The sequence below is a fragment of the Fomitopsis serialis genome (genome assembly GCF_022376445.1).
Source record: "Fomitopsis serialis strain Sig1Antser10 chromosome Unknown B0H18scaffold_660, whole genome shotgun sequence".
NCBI classification, from domain to species: domain Eukaryota; kingdom Fungi; phylum Basidiomycota; class Agaricomycetes; order Polyporales; family Fomitopsidaceae; genus Fomitopsis; species Fomitopsis serialis.
Window position 1 is genome coordinate 1 of NW_025955620.1, and position 18,016 is coordinate 18,016.

The window sequence follows — 18,016 nt, forward strand, 5'->3', positions numbered from 1 at the left end:
ATACAATCCATATCTCGAGGTGTGAGGGCCTCAGTGTAGCCTTTCACGCCGGGTCCACGGCGAAACGCGTACGAACATGCAGGAACAGCATCTACGGGGCGAGTTAGCATAGAGAACGAGCGAGGAGAGTACGCGCGCGAGGGCGCGTGATGATGGGACGGCGCGTCATGGGTGGGGAGCGAAGGTCCCATGATAGGGACAGGGAGCGTGCGAGCAGAAAACGAAGCAGCGAGCGAGCTCATATAGGAAGGGCAGCCTGCGGCTGCGGTGGACAGCAAGCGACGACACTCACCCTCACACGTCCGCGTCGACGTCCTCCTCTGTGACCATTCACTTCCCTCGCTTTCGACGAGACCGACGGGGATGGCGGATGCGTAGGGGCGGGCGGGGCGTGGTGCGCACCCAGTCTCCAACAACGCGCTAGGACATGTAGGGCAGCATCCGAACGCGCCCGGACCCAGCACGCCCTCTGTGCAGGGCAACTTTTCTCGGGACGGGTAGCCTCGAGAGCCGGACAAGGGGCGACGCGGAAGACGGGCAGGAGTTCCGAGGGATGGCCAGACGCAGGGATCGTCCCAGAATGACGACGGCTGGCGCACGCGCTGACTCGTCTGAGGCGATCCTCGGGTGATCCAGGACGGAAATGGGCAGAGGAGGTGAGTGTCGAGGGGATGCGGGGAAAGTCGGGGCCCCATGGGGCGGGAGGAGCCCATGTTGCGGGGTTAGGGTCGGACGCTCCCCGGCGGCCAGGCCATGATCAGCGGCCATGTCGCCATCCTGACGCGCGACGACTCTCTTCCTCCACCCGCCATCTCCCTCCCCGCCCCGTAGACGCGCCCCTTATAGACTGTCCGCTTTCCCCCGCACACGACATCCTTTTAGACTCTTGTCGACTCTTGTCGACTCTTCGACTCTTCTCGACTCTTCTCGACTCTTGTCGACTCACCATTTCTTCCGCACCGCCACCATGTCGCTCCTCCAACTCGCGCCCGACGTCCTCCAGCCCATCGTCGGCCTCCTCCCGCAACCGATACCCTCAACCTCGCCCGCGTCTCCCACGCGGCCCATGCGCTCGCCCTCCCCCGCATCCTCGCCCACGTAACCCTCGGCGGCGCCTTCCACCGCCCCGTCCACTGCCTCTCCCCCAACGCCCAGCTTCGAGCCTTCTGCGCTTCCGTCCTCAAAAATCCTCACCGTGCCCCGCTCGTCCGCTCTCTGGAGCTCCGTCGCGACGCCGTCCGCCGCGAGCGCACCTACGAAGTCGACTCCGATGCCGTACGCCTCCTATCCGACGTCCTCGCGCGCGCGACCAGCCTCCAGAGCGTCACTCTTGGGGCCTCGCGCAACTCGTCGACGCCCACCCACCAATCGTCGATGCGCTCGCCAACTGCGACCGCCTCCAGACCGTAGTGCTAGGTGGGGACGTCCCGCCATCGACATCCTCCAGCGCGCCTTCCCGCACGTCCGCACCCTCGAGTTCGTCGAAGGCGCGTGCTTCGCCCCGGGTACGTCCACCACATCAACCGTCCCCACCGCCTGGCCGTCCCTCGACCGCCTCTCACCGGCCGCCCGCCCTCCGCGCCCATTCGCGCCCGCCAGCTCACCCTCCTCGACCCCGTGCGGAACGACGCGGCCGCCGTCGAGCAGGCCCTCGCCTTCATCAAGCACGCGCGCCCCGTCGTCCTCAGCGTCGCCGTCGACGCGGACGTGCCGGACGCGGACTTTGTCGAGCGGCTGCGCGAGGTGTGCGGCGGGGATGGCGTCGCCGGGTACGACGGCGTGCGGTTCCTCGAGCTCGTCCTGAGCGGGTGTCGGAGTCTCGCGCGGGTCGAGAGCTGGATGGTGAGTCGTCCGTCCGTCCGTCCTCTATCTCTCGTTCTCTTCCGTCTGTGCATGCGTCCGTGCAGCGCACCCCGGCTACGCACGCGCATACACCCGTCTTCCCCGCCTTCTCCCTCTCCCTCTCCTCTCCTTCCTCCCAGCGCGAAAAGCTCACCTCGCCCTCCCACAGACGCACGCCGCCACGCACCTCCACGCCCTCCCCTCGCCGGGCTCGCCCTCCTCAGCAGCACCCGCGCGACCTTCCCCACCCCGCGGCCCACGCCCTTCGCCTCCCCGCTCTCCAGCCCGCCCCTCGGGCCGTCCTCCCCCGCCTCCCCCTCCGCCGTCGACACGCTCGCGCTCGACGCAGACGCGGAGACCCCGACGATGGAGACGATGTACGGCGCACCGCGGCGCGCGCCCCCGGGCGTGGAGGCGCTCGCGCGCGCGGTGCGGGGGGCGCTGCCGGGCCTGCGCTATCTGGGGCTCGCGCCGTGCGGGCCTGCGGAGGGCCGGGGGAGGCTGGTGCGGAGTGCGAGTGGTTTGAGCTTGGGAGGGTCGGGCGCGCGAGGTGCGTGGGGCGCGCGGAGGCGGGGCGGGTGAGGCGGCGGCTGGAGGGGATGGCGCGGTGGGATTGAGGGCGCGGTGATGTGCAGATGGTGCGGATGTGAGTGAGTTAAAGGTCGAGAGGTCGAGCGACTCGGGGCTGTGTGCTGTGGTCGCGTCGGTCTGCTGTACACCTATGCCTTCCCGATCTCCACCTTCGGCTGCGACGTTGCGACGACTACCGAAGAGGCGGTGATGTTTGACGAGCTATATTGACGAGATATATTGATACCTATGCTCTCCTGACTTATGGCTACCCTACCTAGTACGTACTACCTGGGCTAATGTAGATCTTCTCGTGCCTCCGACGACTCTATCGACCCGCGTATATCCTCCTATAATGCGATATACAGCTGTTCGACTCGTATACGTCTCGCCCGCCCCCCGGTTTCCATCGTCGTCGTCTCGACGAGAAGCTTGACGGCACCGTGCGGACGCGAGGTCCCAGGTTTCAGCCAGTCGAGAGGTGCTCATGTCCCCTACTAGGGAGGGCGTGCGACGGGCCGAGCTCTGTTGTGGGGTGCAGTCAAACACGTAGCGAATTCGACTGCATAGACAGTAGTCGGCATTGCTGCTGCTGCGCGCGGGGTAGCCAGGGGATCCGAACGTTGACTAGTTGACCAGCTCACGGTTCTTCAACGCGTCTGGGATCCGTGACCGACGGCGCCGACGCTGGCGACGCCAACATCTGATCGTGCGACGCGTGTATTGCTTGACGGTATACACGGAGGGCAATGCGTACCAACTGCGTGGCCAGCAAGCGCACCCGACTCCGAGTCGTCGCTCGGACCTGGGTTCGCAAGCGGACTGCCATTTCCCCCACGCACGTCCGCCGCTGAGGACCAGCGCCCCGGGTGACAACGGTCAGAGCGACTCGGAGCCCGGGGATCGCGTGAGTGCTTGTACTCTCCGCACGCGCTGCCAACGCACCTACATACGCGGACGCTAGACCCAACGGGGTGGTTCCGGATTCGCTGGCGTCCGGTCGCTCGCCGTGCGTCTTGTCGCTTCGTGCAGCGTGCCACACTCCAGGCAGCCCGACACGCGTGGCCTGGCCACGACTCTACGGCTCCGCGATCCTGACGACGCGTCCGTACCAGACCTTCGGGGACACTGACAAGCCCCCTCAGTGAGTCAATCGGCTGCGCTAGCGCGATAGAGATGCGTACATACCCGGGACACACGCAGGGGCACCCCGCAGACGCGCACGAGACTCGCCACTGGCAGCAGACAGGAGTGCGTGAGGCGGGCCCAGCGTCGAGTCGGTCCTTGGGCGTGATCGTGCCACGGCGAGCCGTTCCCGCCCGAGTCGCGCACCCGGGTCTTCCCTGGCCGTCGAGTGTTTGAGTTTATATCTTACATGCATACAGGACGTGAAGTGACTCACGACGCACCTTCCTCGACCGTACGAGCCAAGGGATTCGGTGACGCGCTGCGGAGCGACTCGGGCGGACTGGGCTCGGAGGGTACAATACGACTGCGGGTGGGCGCGGCTCCGAGTTGTCGTTCTTGTCAGCTGCTTGATCGGCGTTGGCGTGGTACGAGCGGAGGTCGTACGGGGGCCTCGTCCGAAGTCCATAGGTATCGAGCGCGGTTGAAGGAGACGGTAGGGTCGTACGACGGCTCGGTGGGCGCGGGAGAACTCAGTGCGCTTCGTGAGGTTTCGGACGACCCTGAGGGGTACTTGCGGGCACGGCGCACTGTCGTGTTCGGCTGCTCTAGGGCGAGGAGTGCAAGGGAGATGAGGGAAAGCACATTCGGCGATACGTCAACGGGAAACAACGCACCGGATTCGTCCTCGGCGAACCCCACCCATCAGAAGAGGTCGGCGAGTGTGACGAGGAACACGGGGCTCGATTCATGGCTTGGTTTGTCGTGATGTGCGCGCTCCGAGTCTCCGCCCTGGTTCGTGACACCCGCCTGAATCGTGAACCCGAGTCCTCCCTGGCCGTCGAGAACGCATACTAGTAGCATATCCCGACGCGTTTTCCTCGATCGTACGCGGCACACGGGCTAGCTGGGGATTCGCCGAGGGGCTACGGGGCGACTCGGGTGAAGAGGGTTTCGATGGTGCGGGCGGGCGTAGCTCGTACGCGTCAGCTACTGAATGATGCCGGAATGGTCTTTGCGGAGGTCGTACGAGTCCCTCGTTCAGCTCGAGCGCGGTTTGAAAGAGGCGGGTATGGTCGTGCGATGGGTCGCTAGGGACGGGATGGTTCAGCATGCTTCGTGAGGTTTCGGGCGACCCAGGGAAGTGCTTGCTGGCGTGACATACTGCGTCGCTCGGCTGCCGATGTAATAGATATGAGGGAAGAGGTATGCGCGGGTACGTTGACGGGAAACTACGCACCATATTCGCTCTCAGCGAACTTCACCCAGATGAGAAGAGGCCGGCGGATAGGAGACGCCGGGGGAGGAACATGGGGCTCAATTCCATGGCTTGGTGTGTTGCAGTGTGGTTGCTCTTTATCCTGGTTCGTGAAGGCATGACGACTCGCGGGTGCTGTCGAGAGTTGCACTGAGTCGGTATTCTGCTTTGCAAGTTGGAATTCACCGAAGCGGCGTGAGCAATGTCTCTTCTGCCATAGCCCCGTCAGAATCCAGCTTAGAGCACCAGAGCGACATTCGAGTGGTAAGTACGTGGTTGAGCGAGCGCGGGGGCGCGGCTTCGCTTTGACTGCTGTGGCTGCAGATCGACCTGAGATCTCGGACGCGTCTGTGTACGACCACTGTGGCGGCATCTCCCAGTGAGATTCACCGTACGAGTCACCCCGTTATCTGGTGAATTTATCCAATACAATGAGTTACTTTCATCGATTTGTGGTTGGTTTTCGAGCGATCCAACAGTTGCCCAAATAGGGTGTTTCACGTTCGCGATCCTAGCCCAGATCTTACCTCGTTTTTGGTTCGTTTTTTGCTTTGATTTCGGTCAAGAAACACGACAGAAATCGTCTGAAAATCACCCGAAAACGATCCTATCGTGAAACGTCTGACCCGCAAAGGAAGCAGAAACGACGTGCGCAGCTTATGTAATGGTGTGGCTGGCATGCTGTCGGTCCATATCCCAATTGAGACATGTTGAACTTCGCGCCGCCGTATTGTACAGCCTCACGATACACCCAATCTGTCCAGTATGCCTGCTATTCCTCTTCGGGAACGTCTGATACGTGCTCAGCTTGAACATGCTTCGGACTTGCACCGCTTACATCACATCGCTATGTCAGCATCAGACTCCGACTCTGAGTCTGTCTACTCGGATGGCGGGAACCTGGCAGACGATGAACAGGACTCTGGAGTAGATTCAGAGTTATCTTCCATGTCTTCGGTGTCTGACCTGTCCTCTCTGGATGATCTGGACAACTCTGATCTCGAGCGCGACTCCTCTTCGCCTGGCAACAGCCTGGACTCTGACGATGATCACGAAGAGCGCTATTTGTCCAACTTGCGAGCCATCGAAGAACGCATCCACTACCTCGAGAACACACGGATTCTAGATCCCAACACTGTCCACAAGCTGTCACAGCTCTACTTGGTGCTGGTGCTGTTCAAAGCGGACGATCCAAAGCGTTTCCGACTCAACTTGCGGGTCGAGCCCGAGACCTTTGATGCACTCCTCGAGAGGCTGCAAGACCACTCGGTCTTTGTCAGCGATGGACCACGCGATCAGCTCTCGGTCGACAAGCAGCTGGCTATTGCCTTGTATCGATTCGGACACTTTGGCAATGCGGCATCTGTCGAGGGTGTCGCTCAGTGGGCTGGCGTCTCGGCGGGAATGGTTGTCAATGCGACCCGACGTGTCATGGTGGCCTCGCTGGCGCTGCATGATGAAGTCATCCACTGGCCAAGTGCTGATGCGAAGGAGGAAGCGAAGGAATGGGTGGAAATGGTCTCATGTGCAGCATGGCGGGACGGTTACTGCTTTGTCGATGGGACACTCGTTCCACTCGCCGAGAAGCCTGCGCACTACGGTGAGGCGTACTTTGACCGGAAGTCGAATTATTCCCTAAACGTACAGGTGAGCTCAACCATCTTATGTGGAGCTCCATGCTCAAATGCTTGGTAGCTGATCACGTTGCCAAATTTGCGCATCATTGATTATGTAGTTGGTCACTGTGGAAGTGTTCACGACTCCACAGCATTCCTCGACTCTCGAACGCATCGGGATCATCGACGCCTATTTAGCCATAGCGAGTGGATATGGGCAGACTCGGCTTACCCCGCACGGACATGGTCAGTAAGTCCATACAAGAAACCTGCGTCCGACTTGCCCGAGAACACTAATTTCAACTACTGGGTCTCACGAGTATGTGTGTGAGTCGCGGAATGTATCGGAATATTTTGCTAAGTCGTTTTGTAGGTCCGTGTCAAGTCAGAACACGCCGTCGGCTACCTGAAAGGTCGCTTCTGTTCGCTCAAGGGTTTGCGGCAGCAGATCAAGAACAAGACTGACCATTTAAGGGCACTCGAATGGATCAGGACCTGTATTGTCCTTCATACTCTAATCTTTGACATCGAACATGGAGATGATGCAGAATGGCAAGAGGAGCTCATTTTAGAAGGGATGTCGAGTGGATCGGACAGCAGCAGCTCGGCGGGTGGGCAGGGAGGTGACGAGGCACCACGTGCTGGCCGGCGAGAAGACACCGGGCAACGCAAACGTAGACATGTGAAGCGGGACTTGTTTAACAGTGATCTGTTTGTATAGACCAACCATCTATTCTACTCGGTGTATGTCTTGATCATCATCTACGTCTATGGGCAGTTCGGGATCTAGAAAGACATTCCCAAATGGTGCGGGGAAGTTACCAAGTCCATCGCCTTCGTATCCTACTCCTCCTCCTGCAAGCCCACCTCCGAAACCTTGATCCATTCCAAATGGCTGAGCAGGCGCCATGTTCGGCCCCAAAGCGTCACCACGCCGCCCCATAGTCGTCTGCAACATCATCGAGAACATCTCGAATTGGCGCTGAGTTTGTCGCTCCTGAAATTCACGCTCCTCGCGCCTCGCCTGAGCCTCACTCTCGATTTTGAGGCGTCGGTTCTCCTCTCGCCTGAGCTGCACTGAGAGCTCCTTCTCGCGCAGCGCGTTTCGTCCCTCGCGCCGCTTGGACATCTCCGCGAGCTCAGCGGCATGCGCGTCGCCAAATGCATCACTCGCCTTCCGTTTTCCCACCGACTTCTGGGAAGCCGAAACACGTGCATCCGGTGTCCTTGACCCTTTACTCGTAGACGCAGTTACCGTCGTCTTCGCAGTTACAGTCCTCGTCGGCTCAGCGCCAGACCGAGTCGGTGGTGAGGGTGACAGTGAGCGAGCACGGCCCTGGGCCTTGGCAGCCTGTTCCTTCAGACGCGGCGACCGTTTCAGAGGCGTGGGAGGCTGGGAATAGATCAATACTAACAGTGATATGCAAATGCGACCACGTACGGGTGGTACATCATCATCATCGAGCTCAATCGGCTCACTCCGAGGAGTGCTTGGAGCATCCGGGGGGGCAGATTCACCTAGAATCACAGGTGTACCATCTGTGAACATCACCACAGACTCGTCGTCTGAATGGCTATTGTCCTCGCGCACTTGTTTGAACAGCGCCGCCGCCGCCGCCGAGTGATCCTTGCCCGGGTCGGAGGCACTTACACCGACTGGGTTGTAATTCGGTAGCTCACACCACATCGCATGAAGGTCGTCGTAGAACTCCCATTCAGAGCGAATTCTCTCTGATGATACACCGCTTTCACTGCTTCGTAGCTATCAAAGTGTCGATTGCACACACCTTCAATATTACTAACTTCCTCCTCGGGTTTAACCCCACCCCCTGTATCCAAAAGATCTCGTCTGTAGCTTGTATATGTCCGCTTTAGCCTATATCAATAACAGTTAGACATCATAATAATGCCATGATCACGGCGCACCGTGCCTTTGAAAGGCCTGCTGTGTAGACTTATGGAAACGAGCCGCATTCGCGGTCCACTCGGTCTCGAATACTGGATCCTCGCACCAGTGCCTTGCATAGATGTCTTCGGCTACCTTGGCCCACCAGTTGATCTTGGCTACATGACCCTGTATCTTCTTCCGACCGTCCTTCGTAGCTTTCTGAGTCGAGTCGCTGAAGAGCTTGATGCGAAGCTCTGGATTTTGCGTGAGGAAGGAGATGGCTGTGTGGATCCAAGCCGGATTCTTGTCCCATGATATGTCCTTCTCCTTCGTGCGCTTCGGAGGCTGAGAAGGCGTAGGATTGGGCTCCTTGGGCTTTGCTTTCCGTGGCATGCTGAGCTACAGAGGGAGACGGACGACGACCCCCGGACGAGCATGGGCGCGGTCGTCCGCACAGATTACCTAATCCGATTATGTAATTGATTACTCAACATGGTCCAGAAACGGGCACCAGAAAACAACCAGAAACGGTGCAGGAGCAGCGTCCGAGCTGCTCCTGCACTCCAGAAACCATCCCAGGATCTCGTTCAAGAAATTGGCGGAAATCCGAATCAAGATCGACGTAAAAACCGGGCTGGAACCCGCTACGTGAAACACCCTAATGAGTGCCTTTCACCCGTTTTATGTCCCGATTCACCCACGTGTTTCCAGCGACTGTTCACCCAGCTACATAGTGACTTTCGTAGATTGAAAATAACCATATTCGTGGTTGCAATGAGCCGGAGCTCTGGTGAAAAGAAAGACTGTTCTAACCACTTCAAACGGTGTTTTGCACTTGTTCACTTAGTGGTTTGGTAACAGTGAGTTTCCCTACATCATTGAGTGCTCATGACTAGTACTAGTGCTCGGAGCCCTTGCATCAGCAAAGCCTCGGTTTGTCTGAGACGCCCTAAGTCATCTAAACCGGTCTGAGCGATCTAATGCTGTCTAAGGCACCTAAGGTGTCTAGTTGTCTACGCTTCTCGCGCACTAATGAGCCCTTCAGTACTATACATACTAACTTCGTGCGCATTTTTACTGTATTGCAAAACCACCCTACGAAAGTCATTGTTATATGTTATAGTACACTACCTAGAATGCATGTTCGTGAGCGTGATAGTCAACGAATTTGTTGACAAGATATGCCCGAAAAGCGTCAAGTGAGTCATGCAGACGAAAGCCGAAGGGTAGTGGGTCCTCGCCATAGATCGGTAGTAAATGTGCAGCACGGAAAACTGTATCTAAGTGGATCACCTCGCACGGTCGCCGCGTGTCAACGTCAAATTCCGGCTCAACCATCCACATGCCTGTCTCCTCATCAGGCTCCTCGCCGAGAGGCAGGAACCATTCAATAAGGGCACAGGGATATAGAATGCCGTTGAACTTGAAGGAAAACAGGAGACGTACGCGCACAACACCCAAGCCACGGAAGCCCGCCTGCGCCGAATCTTGCTCGACAAAAGCACAGTCATAGCGCGGCCCTGCCGACCGCCAGGACGGCGTTGCCCGAATGCGCTCGCGCCGCATACCACCAGTGCCGGACGGGTCCACGGGAGCATGGAATGTGGCGACCGCAGATGGGAATACCGAGATTCGTAAGTTTGGTATGCTGTATGTTGCAAGGACGCCTGCGTCGTCCGGGTCCTCGTGCAGTTGCTTCGCAAGAAACCGTGCAACGCATGTCGTTAGCTCGGGTTGTTCGATGTGAGCACCCAAGTCCGCTAGAATTCCGGGATAACCCTTGGCTTAGAGATAATGCTTGATCAGTGACCTGCAGGGATGCGAGCGATGTACGAGACGTACCTCGTTGGCGCGCTAAGGCTACAAATGCCTCTATACACGGCCCTTCCACTACGCCCTCATCGTCCTCATCATTATCAAGTTCCACTCCACCCCCATCGCCGTGGTCAACGTCAACGTTCGGATCGTTGGCATTGGGTCGATCCATTTCGCGGCCAGCAGGTGCAGCGGCGTTCGTGTTTGCGGGACGTTCAGGGTCAGGGATGAGTGGTGGGCCCTGGAGCGGGTAGTCGAGCTCGTCAACATCGTCATGATGTGAGATGTTTGAGGACGGCGTTCCCGGAGGTGATCTAGACAAGGAATTGGTGAGAGCCTCAGATAGGCAAGTCCCTTCGAGCATTCCTCGTGCGGTGAAGTCCACACGTGCCGCAACAAGTTTGTCTAGTCGCTGATTGGTCAACAACATCTGGCCGAGGGCATGATAGCGGTTTGAGCGCCGCCATGGCTCTTTCACAGCCTTGATGTGCTTGCTCTCGGTGAGGGAAGTACATAGGCCGTACAGCGCACCGAAGTTCCACGTGTGGCGAGGTGTATGGCCATGGGCATGTTGACGCGGGATTGAGAATCCGTCGGGCCTGACGCCTGCATTCCGGAGGAACTCGCGGTGGCGGTGATACTCGGCGAGGTGCGCCTCACACTCGTCGAGTTTTTTGTCTGTCTGAATGGGGTGCCGGATTCGATAGGCGAACTCGAGGTACTCATGAGCCATGCAGACGAGCTCGCGCGGCACAAGCCCTTTGATTGCAGCAAGCCATATCTGCGGATTATACAGATGAGTTGACTCCGAACAGCTATAACCAATCCAAGTCGACTGACCTTCATGAGTGCACGGGAATCATCACCAGTCCACTGCTTGAAGTTCCGTCCTTGATGGAAGTGTCGAAGGCCCACAAAAGGTGGCATCGCGGCAATTCTGTCATGAACGACAATACGAGACATTGCGTATGTATGTGAGTGCTTCGGTTTGCTGGAGCAACATCACTTATGCTTACCGTCTATCAATCTCGTCCAGAATCTCTCCCGCTCGTCCCTCTCCATGCTCGATTTTGAGGTACTCAATCGTCCAATCGACAACGTGATCTTTGAAAGGCTTGATCACTTGATGCAGGAGGTCGCCGGACAGCAGCTCGTGAATATCAGCACGAGGGAAGTCGTTGGTGTATGGCTGCACAAGATTTGAACTCAGCGCCGGCGCCCTGGGGATACTAGGCAAGTGCACAGTAGTGACCGTACTTACGATTACATTGGCGACAATCCCGTATTCTTCCCACAGAGACTTCGCGTCGAAGCTCCGAACAAGCTCTTCATTGAGCTCTTGGCTTCGACGCCCTTGTGCGAAGCCGTCGTCGAGGTGGTTACAGTGACCAGGACAGCTGGTCACGTAGTAGTACAAGGTTCCAAAGAATCCGAACATCGGTACGTCCGTTGAGCAAATGCCAGGATTCGGAGCTTGTGTAACAATTTACTCACACAGGGCACCAGCCTTCTACAATGCATGCTGCCAATGCCTGCTCCGGATAGTCCATCAGATTTGGCCCGACACCATAGATCGCACGGCGGAAGTGCGAATCGGGGCAGCGAACTACTTCTGGGGTCTTCATTGCAGGGCGAAGAGGGTCGAGAACGGCAGATACACTGGCATGGTATAGTTGGCGCTTGAACGTGCGGAATGCGGCTGTATTCTTGTGCTTCTTCTCACCTGTTTTGATATGTCAGCGGGTCGGCGATTTGACAGTGCACCTGTTTACTGGAAGATGGACATACACTTCGCGATCGCAAGGAATGCAACAACACGAACAGCATTGCGATGGGCACGCCTCACACCATTCGACACGTTGCCAATGGAGATGTACAGTGGATAGTATTCATTCTGGCCCGTCGCGACTGACACAGTTGTCTTGTCGCTTCCCACAATGACAGGTACGAACATTGATCCATGTGTTGTGGGGTCTTCGGCGATGCAATCCTATTCAATTGAATCCCCTAATCAGCCTTCTTCGACGTAATCTAGTTCGACAGAACCTAGTTCGGCGGCCGACTTACCGCCTGTCTCCACGCCCAATTCCCAGATAAGACATTGGTGAGTCGGCGACCTCCCTGATCATTCACCTCTTGATACGGTACGAGATCGAACTCATCGTCGCCGTTGTAGTCCTCGCAGTCGATCAACGAATGCACAACGGTGCGGGTGTTCCGTATCCAGATCGTGTACTTCTCACTCATCCACGACGGTACATCGCCTTCTGGCAAGAGACCGCGGTATCCGAGTTCAACCTTCGACCATGGGGCGTCGCCAATGGGGATCGCATCGATCGTATCGAGCAGGTGCACAGAATTTGCGAATGGCGGCTTGCCTCCATACTGAACCAGTGATGCAGCCCACAGATCCATCAAAGTGTTCACGTCCCGTTGGGACATTTGATTCTTTTTGTACAGGAAATCCGCTACCTCGAAATCAAGCCGGGAATCGAACGGAGTCCAATCGCCCTGCTCGAGCCTCTGCCGCAGTGGTGGGGGTTTTCCAGGCTCAAGAAACTCGCTTCCGTCTTCGGTGCAAGGCAGTGCTTTCAATTGAAGTAAGTCAGTTGCACAATGCTTGTTTGATGTGACACACCATTCAGAGCAGGGTGAAGCAACCGCTTCCATCTGACATCCTCATCTTGCCCGTTCTGGTTCTCTCCTGGGTCGGCGACGAGACCGTCTGCGTTTGCAAGATCGAACGCCTCAGGCCCGGCGGCGGGCTCCTGGGATTCCGCTCTATCTGGCTGCGGTAGCGGCGGATGTGCGGCGTTGCGATGCTGGGTAAGTCCGGAGCGATTGCGAAATGGCTTGCCGCATATGCTGCATATAATCTGGGCAGGGAAATACAACATAGGTTCGTTCTTGCAGGGTGGATTGCCTGGGGCCGGGCAGAGCACTGCGGCGAGTCGAGTGGAGGATGGTTGGGTGACTCGGATAGTCCAAGGTGAGCGGCACATCATACAAGTCCGATAAGGCTGATTAGTGAGTGGAATCATGCCCCCGAGGCTGCCCGCCCGCGCGGCAGAGCAGTCTGCCCGCCGTCACCTCTGTCGGACATGCCGGCTCGCCGCTCAGGTGACACAGCCAGTTTAAATGCCCGCCTCCGAGTCCAAGCCTTCCTGCGGACGTCCTGCCACGTCGCACCCTTATCTTCCCCTCTTACCACCACCCACTCATCTCCCTCACTCGTTTCCCTCTCTCCCGCTCGTTTTACAACTACTAGTCCTCATATACCACCCTCATTTTGTTATTTTCTAACCACCATGACTGACAATCAACCCCCAGCTCGTCGCACGCGTGCGGCAAATGCATTTGCGCACCCTGGCCACATTGTTCTCCAAGACCAGGTCAAGAGGCGCTCCAAGCAGGAGATGGCGGAGGCTCGCAAACTACAGTCATTCGCCAAGGCTGTCCTCGAGCATCAGCGTAGAGAAACCATCGAGAACGCTGCCGCCGTGCAGCGTACCATGGCACAGCGCGATGCAGAGGAACAGGCGCAGCGCGTGCTACCACCGAGGTTTGCTGTCAAGAGCAACAAGTCTTCGAACACCTCAGGGAGTCGCCTGAAGGTGGCGAGCAATGGCCCAGGTAAGCTCTCACGAACTTCGAGATGTCCTATGTCTGTGAGTATGTTGTACTCATAATGTACATTTTCAGATGCTGACACGGAGAGCATTGGTACGTCGTATTACCATTGTATGCTAGCCAATGCTTACTAGGTTGACAACCTTGGCGATGGTGGTTCTCAGAGTCCGATACCCCGCTCTCCGTGACTACTGTCACTCCTGCGAAGGTCAAGAAGCCTCGGAAGAAGGCTATACGTCAAGAGATTGACAGTACGGCGGCTGCTACGACGGCGCAGACGTTCCAAGCTGTGACTCAATCCGAGTCCACAGGGGCTGGTAAGTCAACAGCTGGGAAACGCAAGTCGGCGGTGTCCGATTCGGCGGCGTAAGTGATTCGAAGTCCACTACACATATCGAGCTTGCATGTGCTGACTCATCCATGACCCGGTACTCTTTCGCAACAGGTCTGATGCCGGCGCCGGTGGACAGTCCAAGCGGCTCAAGCCAATGCATCCCTCTGGCATGCTAACGTCATGGAAAGGGGCCGCGACTCCGGCTCGCACTGCGCCGCCGTCCATGAAGGCGCGCCCGGGCGAGGCTGTGTCTATGCCGCCGGGTAGCTCACGAGTAGTATCAGGTAACTACTCATTCCTTTCCAACCTGACTATCAGTAGTCTTACCAGCACTCGCACGCAGCCATCAAAGTCGACGTTGATCCATCGGACGATGAAGCATCTAGTCACACGGACAGCGGTGACGATGCTGCCGTCGAGTTCACCAATGGAGCCGACATCGATTCGCCTCCAGGTCGTCAGACCAATGAGGTATGTCCCTCGCCTCGACGCACTACCCATTTACTAATGCACCTTGCCTCAGGGAATTGTTGGTGTTGCTCCAGAAGTGCCCAGCGACGCCCCCGCCGGCACCCAGCCGGCGCCTTCACCGGCGCCTGCGCGTCCACGCGGTGTTGGATTCATCAATTTTGGCAGCGACTTCCAAGGTACCCCAATGTCGATGAACCACGGGAATACGCAGGCCATCGCACGGCTCGTGGCTGCTCGGCGTCATGTGACGAATCATGACCTACCTTCGGGCACGCTGAACAAGTACAACAGGGAGTTCATGCCTAAGCTCATCGAGTTTATTGCTCGCCTTCCGAATCCCTGGGAACTGCAGGTCATCAACTTCGCGGCTGAACTGCGCCGCCTGTGGAGCGAGGTCTTCCCCGATGTGTCCTTGGGTTACCGAGTCGAGTCGCCGTTGTGTCCACTGTACGCCCTCGTAAGGAAATCTTGACCTTTGTCATGATGCTGCCTCAGGCTGACATCGTGATGCCAAACAGTCCATGCAACGCCTGTACAACTGGCGCTCTAGTTTCGGCGTCAATGCGATCGCGGCAGTCAAGCATCAGGAAAAACACTTTCGGCGCCAAATGGTTTGGGATTTTTCCCAATTAGCATGAACTGGGGTATGAGCGACAAAGAGCGGTTTATGACTGACAGAACCCGGTTGAGCAGCTCTGCACGCGGTTTACGTATGTCAATACGTCCATTCTGCAGTTCTTGACACCACCAAAACTACATATCTGCTTCAGTAGCTACTATAAGCACATAATAATTGATTGTACGTCTCAACCGTTCACTACGCTTCACAAGCACACTCGTATCGAGCTATGGGATTTCCGCCACATTTTCAAGCACTGTGAAGAATGTACATTATTTGCGCCTCATTATAGTACATGGTACATGACTTTTGCGACCCGGAACACTACATGTCTGTATGATACAACCAGTCACGACGTTACACAAGCATCCGCCGCCCCTTCTCACTCCTCCAAACTGTCGCCGTTCTTCCCCTCTGACTCGCCGCCGCCTTCCCCCGTCTCCGAGCCAGCAGCGGTAGCGTCCTCGTCCCAGACGCTGGGACACGTCGCGACTTGTTCTTTGTCGATGGTCCACTGCGCGTCGGAGTAGGTCCGCGGGTACTTGAGGTCCGTAGGGCGCAGGAACTCAAGATGCGGCGAGAAGTTCGCCAGCATCGAGCAGAGAGGCGGTAGAGGGAGGAGCCCGAGGGAATAGTCTTCGGCCTCCTTCCGCGTAACTAGCACGTCCGTGCGCTTGAAGACGGGGAGCTGGCGGAGGGGGAGAGGGATTCTGATGCGGCCGGCTTTCCAGGTGGTTGCCAGGGCCTGAACCCACGACCTGCTGTTGAGGTCGTAGTACTCGAATTTGGCCGGCGGGTCGTCCTTACGGCGTTGGCGTTCCCTGTCCCACGGAAGCTCAGGGAACACCTGGGCGGTGATGGGCTGACAGAACTTCAGCGTCAGCACGTTCCCAGTCACCTCAGAAATGAGGGGCAGGGACATGGGCAAGCATTCGTCCTATAGTGCGTCCCATAGCGCTACCAGTTAGATAAGCGTAGAGAATGCAGACATATCGAACGTACCTCAGTGAACACCAGCACCTCCACCACCCTCAATTCCTTCTCCTTCCCCTCATCGTCGGCCTTCAACAACTCCGGTATCATCAGCGGGTGGTAGAAGTCCTTGATGGCCCCCGGGAAGAGCCAGCCCTCCAGCGTCGGAGGGTCCTCGAGCTCTGTCAACACGTCCAGCAGGGCCTCCCGCTGTTGCATCGCCGGCTGAAGCCAGTACGACACCAGCGTTGGGCACTGTGACGACGGGAATATTGGACACTTGAAAGGAATATTAGTGTAACCTGAATACAGAAGACGAGGATTATACGCACATAGTCAAAAAGAATGCCGAAGTGTTCGCCCTCCAGGCAGAGAACGGTGATGTGCTTGATCGTCTTGCGGTGGGGGCAGACGGGGCTGCGTGAGATAATGCTCGAGTTGGAAAGGACTATCTTCGAGGCGAAGAAGAAGACGCGTTTGTCGTAGGAAGCCATGTCGAGTAGCGAGGTGAGAACGGAGTTGAGAAAGAAGTCGTGTTTGAGTAGTCAAAGATAGTGTTTAGAGGTTGAAGAGCGTGGAATGACGGCCACAGAGCGTTCAAAATTAAAGTCCCACGAATAGGCGCTCAGCCACAGGCGCCGCACCGAGCACGCCGTACAGCGCGAAGTCGCAGGTAGCTACACAAAATGACGAGTAGAGTGAATAGAAATGGATACATACTTTGGTAGTCACTCAGATATCACTGTCTGAAGGTTTCCCAAGTCACGGTAAGCTGAATAGATATTTGACGCAGAGTAGTACACGTTGTTCCAGGCTCAGTCTACATTGTACAAGGTAAATTCGTTACTATCCTCTACACGCACACGGTCCCACCGCTCAAGCAGCCGCAGCCGCATCCGCATCCTCCGGCTCTGGGTCAACCTCCCAGATCTCATGCCCTTCCTCGCCGAACCCAGGGCAGGTCGCGATGATCCCATCATCATCACGACCTACCGACCACTTCGCCTTAACGTACAATGGAGGGTGTTTCAGGCCACGCGGCCACAAGAGCTTGATGTGGGGGATGAACTTGACCTTCATCGAGCAAATAGCCCTGAAACCCCTACCGCCGCGCGCAAACTGCTCGGGATGTGGCGCGGTCACGATCGACGACGGCTTGAAGATGGGAAAGTGGCGAAGGGGAAGGGGAAGATAAATCGCGTTGTCCCGATGAGTCGAGGCCGGGACGCGTTCCCAGGTTTTGAGTTCGAGGTTGAACATATCGAACGCCTGGGGACGGTACCGCAGGGACGGATCCCTCCACCAGCAGAGGCCGTAGAAGACCTGGCGGTTATCGGCTGCTGGAAATAGAGCCGCAACCTACCCGCCTCTACCTCGACGACCAGAGGCAGGGAGATAGGAGTTGTGGCCTCCTATAATTTGTTGTGAGTTACGCAGAGTGGTAATTTGTCAAGATACTAGACGCACCCTGACGTATACTAACGCCACTATCACCCTTCGTTCGAGTCCATTTCCTCTGAGGCTAGGCGGCAACGAATACTCCCCAAATGCCGACTTGATAGCCCCAGGAAAGAGCCATCCCTTGAAGTTCGGGGGCTTCTCCGCCGCCTCCAGTGCGTCCCTCAATGCCAACCGCCTTGCCTCCTGCGGCTGCGCTTGGCAAGCCCTCATGGGGCAATCCGACGTAAGATGCACTGGACACTACAACCAAGGATTCAACGGTCGTTTTACAACGAGGAACTGTCAGTACTCACGTAATCAAAAACCTTCCCAAAGGACTCCGAGTGCTTGTCCAAGCAGAGGACCGTGACGTGCGAGATTGTGCGCTCCAAGTCCTCGGGGCATGGTCGAGCGAAGATGGCAATGGCTTCGAACC

At 57.3% G+C, this 18,016-nt stretch overlaps 6 protein-coding genes across 6 annotated transcripts; 3 read left to right on the forward strand and 3 right to left on the reverse strand.

Moving 5' to 3' along the window:
• Positions 1 to 967: 967 nt before the first annotated feature.
• On the forward strand, positions 968 to 2,424 carry B0H18DRAFT_1131511 (uncharacterized protein; the record flags this gene model as incomplete). Its single annotated transcript, XM_048035506.1, has 3 exons — positions 968 to 1,098; positions 1,156 to 1,275; positions 1,488 to 2,424. The coding sequence occupies 3 exons, from the start codon at positions 968 to 970 to the stop codon at positions 2,422 to 2,424; spliced, it is 1,188 nt and encodes a 395-aa protein (XP_047884340.1).
• A 3,547-nt stretch (positions 2,425 to 5,971) lies between these two features.
• Positions 5,972 to 6,445, forward strand: B0H18DRAFT_824962 (uncharacterized protein; the record flags this gene model as incomplete). The annotated part of the gene is made up of 1 exon (XM_048039341.1): positions 5,972 to 6,445. A coding segment is annotated over one exon (474 nt), but the record flags the coding sequence as incomplete, so codon positions are not given.
• Positions 6,446 to 8,428: 1,983 nt separating this feature from the next.
• B0H18DRAFT_820631 (uncharacterized protein) lies at positions 8,429 to 8,692 on the reverse strand (the record flags this gene model as incomplete). Its single annotated transcript, XM_048039296.1, has 1 exon — positions 8,429 to 8,692. A coding segment is annotated over one exon (264 nt), but the record flags the coding sequence as incomplete, so codon positions are not given.
• Positions 8,693 to 9,430: 738 nt separating this feature from the next.
• Positions 9,431 to 12,784, reverse strand: B0H18DRAFT_898122 (uncharacterized protein; the record flags this gene model as incomplete). The annotated part of the gene is made up of 9 exons (XM_048041427.1): positions 9,431 to 10,083; positions 10,142 to 10,225; positions 10,328 to 10,895; positions 10,937 to 11,105; positions 11,131 to 11,303; positions 11,376 to 11,511; positions 11,609 to 11,837; positions 11,903 to 12,104; positions 12,182 to 12,784. 9 exons carry the CDS (start codon positions 12,782 to 12,784, stop codon positions 9,431 to 9,433), a joined length of 2,817 nt encoding a protein of 938 aa, XP_047884343.1.
• Positions 12,785 to 13,422: 638 nt separating this feature from the next.
• On the forward strand, positions 13,423 to 15,187 carry B0H18DRAFT_964430 (uncharacterized protein; the record flags this gene model as incomplete). The annotated part of the gene is made up of 7 exons (XM_048043187.1): positions 13,423 to 13,747; positions 13,817 to 13,837; positions 13,909 to 14,110; positions 14,190 to 14,362; positions 14,422 to 14,549; positions 14,602 to 15,006; positions 15,068 to 15,187. The coding sequence occupies 7 exons, from the start codon at positions 13,423 to 13,425 to the stop codon at positions 15,185 to 15,187; spliced, it is 1,374 nt and encodes a 457-aa protein (XP_047884344.1).
• A 363-nt stretch (positions 15,188 to 15,550) lies between these two features.
• B0H18DRAFT_964431 (uncharacterized protein) lies at positions 15,551 to 17,811 on the reverse strand (the record flags this gene model as incomplete). The annotated part of the gene is made up of 7 exons (XM_048043188.1): positions 15,551 to 16,105; positions 16,171 to 16,395; positions 16,473 to 16,592; positions 16,785 to 16,817; positions 17,134 to 17,477; positions 17,504 to 17,552; positions 17,608 to 17,811. The coding sequence occupies 7 exons, from the start codon at positions 17,809 to 17,811 to the stop codon at positions 15,551 to 15,553; spliced, it is 1,530 nt and encodes a 509-aa protein (XP_047884345.1).
• Positions 17,812 to 18,016: the final 205 nt, after the last annotated feature.